Source organism: Oncorhynchus clarkii, chromosome 30 (assembly GCF_045791955.1).
Source record: "Oncorhynchus clarkii lewisi isolate Uvic-CL-2024 chromosome 30, UVic_Ocla_1.0, whole genome shotgun sequence".
Classification (NCBI taxonomy): Eukaryota; Metazoa; Chordata; class Actinopteri; order Salmoniformes; family Salmonidae; genus Oncorhynchus; species Oncorhynchus clarkii.
Genome location: NC_092176.1, coordinates 4,905,515 through 4,911,514, shown reverse-complemented (window position 1 = coordinate 4,911,514; position 6,000 = coordinate 4,905,515). Strand labels below are relative to the sequence as shown.

The 6,000-nt window shown below is 40.5% G+C and overlaps 1 protein-coding gene across 3 annotated transcripts in view; it reads left to right on the top strand.

The window, feature by feature from the left end:
- Positions 1 to 248: 248 nt before the first annotated feature.
- The window catches only part of LOC139389851 (EGF-like repeat and discoidin I-like domain-containing protein 3), a 259,123-nt gene continuing 253,371 nt past the window's right edge, over positions 249 to 6,000 (top strand). Inside the window, exon 1 of one of the 3 annotated variants that reach the window (XM_071136829.1) lies at positions 249 to 750. In XM_071136829.1, coding sequence (XP_070992930.1) covers positions 687 to 750 — 64 coding nt within the window. In that variant the 5' untranslated portion in view covers positions 249 to 686. The remainder of the gene's footprint in view (positions 751 to 6,000) is intronic. The other 2 variants (XM_071136827.1, XM_071136828.1) reach the window with 2 other exon arrangements.

The window sequence follows — 6,000 nt, the reverse complement described above, 5'->3', positions numbered from 1 at the left end:
GTCATCAAATAACCCAAATTGGGTTGTTTTTAACCCAGCATTTGTTTGAGTTTACAAATTGGAGCTGGGAGCAGCTAAACTCAGGGACCTGGTTTTCATGAGTGCGCATAGCCCACCTTCCCAGAGGTCCGGTGGAAGAATAGAGAACGGGGAGAAGAGTGGCTGATAAAATGTAGGTCTGCACCCTTTTGAATTTGACGGTGTTTTGTATTGGCAGTATCAGCACGTGTGGGGAGGAGCAGGGGTTTGTCTTTATCAGTGAGACAGCGCCCCAGTTGGATAACTGTGAAAGACCGTGTAGCCGACTGCGCGCTCCTCAACCGCCAGGGTTTGTACACACACATTCGGACACACACTGCCTGACACTCACGCGCACTCTCAGTGAAACCGTCTCCCCGGGACCAGCACGCACGCACAATCTCTCGTCTATCACAGCGCATCGCGCACCACTGCGGTAAGACGTGAAGGCAGGCAGCGAAGCCCTGACACTCACTTGTTTCAACACTCGGCATTCCAGGTAGTGCGTCTGCGACTCTCCGGAAAATAAGAGGACTTACCACCACCAATCGAGGAGGTATAAAACCACTAGGCTGATACCACTCAGAGACTAGCCATACTGCTCGTGAAAAGTTATTCATCTTCTTGATTTCCCCACATTGGAAGTGAAACCTGCTGTTTGAAAGAGGATGAGACCGTTACTCGTATCCATCGTCCTCTGCTTGAGCGCTTCTGTCCCACATTTTGTGAAAGGTGAGTAGAGGAGAGCAATTACTGGTTATGGAGGAGGATAGTCGAGAGGAAGTAGGCAAAGGTTTAAGACTGGATGGTTTGCTGTAAATCAAATGACATCAGCTAAAGCAGATTATCTGAGGGGATAATAAACATTTTACTTCCTATCAATATGTCATATTTTAATACGGAAGGTGACAAAATACTTTAAATACGCGCTGCTTGTCATGTTATGCAAATGGGAAACACAGTAGACATATACAGTGAGTGTTAACTGAGTTATTTTGGGATTTGCCAGTAGTGTGTGGCATTTTATGGAGATGATAATACCGATTTTAACGAGTAAGCACACTAGCCTTCCCAATTGAAATACTGTGTCAACTATAGGCTAATGCGCTCAAATTCTGTCTATATGACATTACTCTCCATGTTAGTCTACTGGGGTGGCTGGGACCTACATTTCTAACTAATAACAGGACTTCAGCTGTTCTTTTTCTAAATGTCTAACTAATAACAGGACTTCAGATGTTCTTTTTAGTCGCCTTATATCAAGTGCAACTACAAGACGACTCCGTAGCCTATACGAGCGCAGTTGATGGATACAGTAGGATATGCCAGAGCCACATTCGAATTTAATCCAGTGGAGTAAAATTATTTAACATGTGGATTCTCTCGAAAGTTTAAAGATTGGCGAATATATTTGCTCTATATCATTTAAGCGGAAACTATTAAACTCGTGTTTAATTAAATAGAAGTACACTAACGATATGTTCATAGTGCACATATGTCGTTCCCAAAGCCTAATCCTTTTGTTTAAGACTAAACTCTGTAGCATCATTTTATGCGTTGCGTTCCTACATATAATTAAGGCGACAGAAGCCAGAAAATGACAAATGTCTCGAGCAGATTAAAATGTGGAAGATATTAATTAAACAAAGAAGGATGGAAGGAGATTTAATCTTGCTCATCAATGTCAGAGAATGACAAACCTTTGCTTCTTCTTCCCATTATTACATTAGTTGCAATGCGGAACCCATATTACCCATGACATCATAAAACATCTCGAGGCAATTCCGCCTGGGATTCCATTGAACAGGCTACCAATAGGACTGTTGCATGTTAAACTCTGCTGAGAGGGGATTAGGCCAAAGATTGTGGATACATGAAGATAGTTCACTCAAGCCATTTACCATAAAAAAGGCCAGTTCCGGTCTACCAAACTGGGTGTGTCTCCCATAGACACCAATGCAATAGTGGCTGGGTCGTGCTGCTGCTCCAATTTCAACTGTTCTGCCTGTGGCTATGCCGGACGTGCTACTTTTCGACTGACATTTACTCCTGAGGTGCTGACCTGTTGCAGCCTCTACAACAACTGTGATTATTATTATTATTTGACCATGCTGGTCATCTATGAACGTTTGAACATCTTGGCCATGTACTGTTATAATCTCCACCCGGCACAACCACAAGAGGACTGGGCAGCCCTCAGAGCCTGGTGCCTCTCTAGGTTTCTTCCTAGGTTCCTGCCTTTCTAGGGAGTTTTTCCCTTTCTTCCACATCTACATTGCTTGCTGTTTGGGGTTTAGGCTGGGTTTCTGTATAGCACTTTGTGACATCGGCTGATGTGAGAAGGCCTTTATAAATACATGTGATTGATTTGGTCTGGTCTACTTAGTTCATTGACTTTCATTGAACCATAAACAAATACAGAAAAAAATAACAGCCAGTGGGGTGTCTCTCCTTCTCTTCCGTCTCTGATTAGGCTAATGTTAATTGACTGCAGTTTGTAGAATTCAAATGACTAATCAACATTGAGAGATTATGATATAGAAATCAACTGTTATCCTGTGCAATTATGGTGACCATAAAATATTTCATATTGCATAATGTTTTACACTGAGTCATTTTTACTTGATTGACCTGCCAATTACCCTCCTTTGATATGTTCAACTGTTACTGAAGAGCAGGTATAGGCGACATGTGCAGCCGCCCAGGGCGGATTCATGCCGGCGGCGGCGGCACGGGTCACCGCACAAATTCATAATGGTGATATTTGCACGATCGGTTTTCTATCGCTCATTTGCACGTCACCGTGTGGGACTGTGGGTCAATTAACCTTGTCGGAGTGGGTGCCCTGATTCTAGTTTGTGAACTAGGCAGGCTACTGCCTGGGAAGGTCTCCCACTCAGAAGTACGAGGTAGGGGGAGAGGGGGAATCTATCAAATAGCACACCACTAACTTTGTACAGTACCAATGCAATTAGTAAAATCAGTCACACTACGTCCAAATAAACCACAACTCATTCTTATACTGTGAATATAAAGTTTCACATATTGTTGCATTTTTTTCTGGTTTGTGTGAAATCATTGAGAATAATATAAAACCAGTGTGCACACCACCAAGGTGAATTGGGTTACTTTTGACTCTTGGTTGACAATGTTGGGGGATGGGTAATGTATTGATGCTCGAGTGCCAAATCAACAAATTTGTTTCTATTTGTCTTTGATACTACTTTTTGATATTTATGAGTCTTATTTTTGTATATATTTTTATATGTATATAGTTTTAAATGTTATGAATATTTATTTGCGTTGTTCCAAATATCTGAATAAAAATACCGTTAGTGCATGTCACGTTGGCATCAATGATACGGGAGACAGGTGCAGGAATGCGAAATAGTTTTTTTTATTATACCCAAATTGCGGCGTGCTGTGTAAAGGCACGGGGACAAAGACCAAACAAACACGTAATAAAACACAGGGTAGAAACCCAAAACAAAAGAGCGAAAAGTACCTTAAATAAATAACACACGGTACGAGACCCGTAATCATCTGCGCAATCCTCAATAGCACGAAAGACAAAACTCACAGCACAGGTACTCACACGCACCAACAGACATTGTAACAATAATTGACCGCCCAATGGAAACCAAAGGGTACATATATACAAATACAATCAGTGGGAATAGGGGACAGGTGTGAGTAATGAAAGTTCCGTAACAGATCCGTGACAGTGCAGAATGGTGTTTTGGGGGGGGGGGGGGGCTGAAGGGGGTGTTCGCCCCGGGAGCCATACAAGCTAGAACCGCCACTGCTGAAGAATATAATGAGGACAGTGAGTTGAAGCATCACACAGCATTAAGCCCACTGTAAATTAGTGAGTGGAATGGCATCAAACACCACTAGGCCCCTTAGTTCCAGTGAAGGGAAATCTTAACACTACAGCATACTATGACATTCTAGATGATTCTGTGCTTCCAACTTTGTGGCAACAGTTTGGGTAAGGCCCTTTCCTTCAGCATGGCAATGCCCCTGTGCACTAAGAAAGGTCCATCCAGAAATTATTTTTCAAGATCGTTGTGGAAGAAATTGACTGGACTGCATGGAGCCCTAACTTTTGGTAATGTAGTGTAGGTGTCTGTTGTGTGTTTGTGTGTGTGCGAGAGAAAGAGCGGAAGGGTAAATATATTTGATCAAATGTCAGTGGTATCTTTGTCATTCTGCGAATAAATCATTATACAACTCAAGAACCCTTCAATTTACCCATCAGTCCTGTGGATTCGAAATTATTTCTGAGTCATGAGATTGTGTGATATTGGCGATGGCTGTTGATTTAACCTAGCGCATTGTCTTCGGTTCATGGGGTGCTTGAATCGAGATTGGAGGGCAGGAGATGTTAGCTTTGTGTAACTTTAATTCTGAAAAGCTATGTGGTTGATTTGTCATAACATGATTATGAAGCTTCATCAAGCAACGAGCATTATGTGTAATTCCCTTAGATGTCCCAGAAAATTACCAACCATACCTGGGTAATACTGTATGTGACCTGTCATAGCGATGTGGCTAGTGCACTAGTCTGACAACCCCGGAGATGTCTTTTAGAGCAGACTTACAGGAAAATTGTACTCACTTGACCATAATTGCATTAGGATATCCAAAACCTCAAATCAGTATAAAAATAAATGACTGATATTTGTACAATATGGTCTGTGGTATTTCTTAAGAACAACAGACAGAGCATTATACTGTATATTTTATATATGCAGTGTCTGTGAATACTAAAATATCATTTCAATTCTTGAATTGTCCTTGGTTAGCATTGAATTAGACATTTTGAAGTCAATTGAAACTGATTGCCTCAAAGGAAATATGAAAAATCTGCCCTCACAATGAAAGAAACAATATATTTGGTTTCCGTTTAACAAGCAATTGCATATTAGTAAACCATGTGAGGCTTAAATTAATGCAGATGCTAACAATCTATCTGAAAGCCCATTACATATGTACACCATTCCCTGTTGAAAGTTTATAACTTATGTTTAGGTCACTTTCAATAACACAGACTTGCAATCTACCTCACTGACCTTCACTATCGCTGTAAATGGCATTTTCATACAGAAATGCAACATAGACACTGGGGCGAAACAGGAATTAATCTTTGCATAATACATTTTTGCGTAATTTAATTTTTCTGCCAAATTCAATTTTCTTGGTTGTGTTTTTCCAGGTTTCGAAATGTTCCCAGTTTTTTCAGATATCCGCTCTCAAAATCACACTTTTTTATTATTGAAAAACAACTACATTGGATGTTCTAAGGCCACAAAAATGCTTAAACTTCTTAGGGCTGAGATTCCGCTAACGGGATCGATATGACAACAGCCAGTGAAAGTGCAGGGTGCCAATTTCAAAACAACAGAATTAAAATTTAATAAAAATTCCTCAAACATACAAGTATTTCACACCATTTTAAAGATACACTTCTTGTTAATCCCACCTTAGTGTCTGAGTTCAAATAGGCTTTACGGCGAAATCACCACAAACGCTTATGTTAGGTCAGAGCCAAGTCACAGAAAAACACAGCCATTTTTCCAGCCAAAGAGAGGAGTCACAAAATTCAGAAATAGAGATAGAATGAATCACTAACCTTTGAAGATAGATCTTCATCAGATGACACTCATAGGACTTCATGTTACACAATACATGTATGTTTTGTTCAATAAAGTTCATATTTATATCAAACAATCTCAGTATACATTGGCGCGTTATGTTCAGTAGTTCTAAAAACATCCGGTGATTTTGCAGACAGCCACATCAATTTACAGAAATTCTCATAATAAATGTTGATGAAAATACAAGTGTTATGCATGGAACTTTAGATACACTTCTCCTTAATGCAACAGCTGTGTCAGATATCAAAAAATCTTTACGGAAAAAGCAAACCATGCAATAAATCGGAGTACGGCGCTCAGAGACCAAACAAGCCAAAAAGAT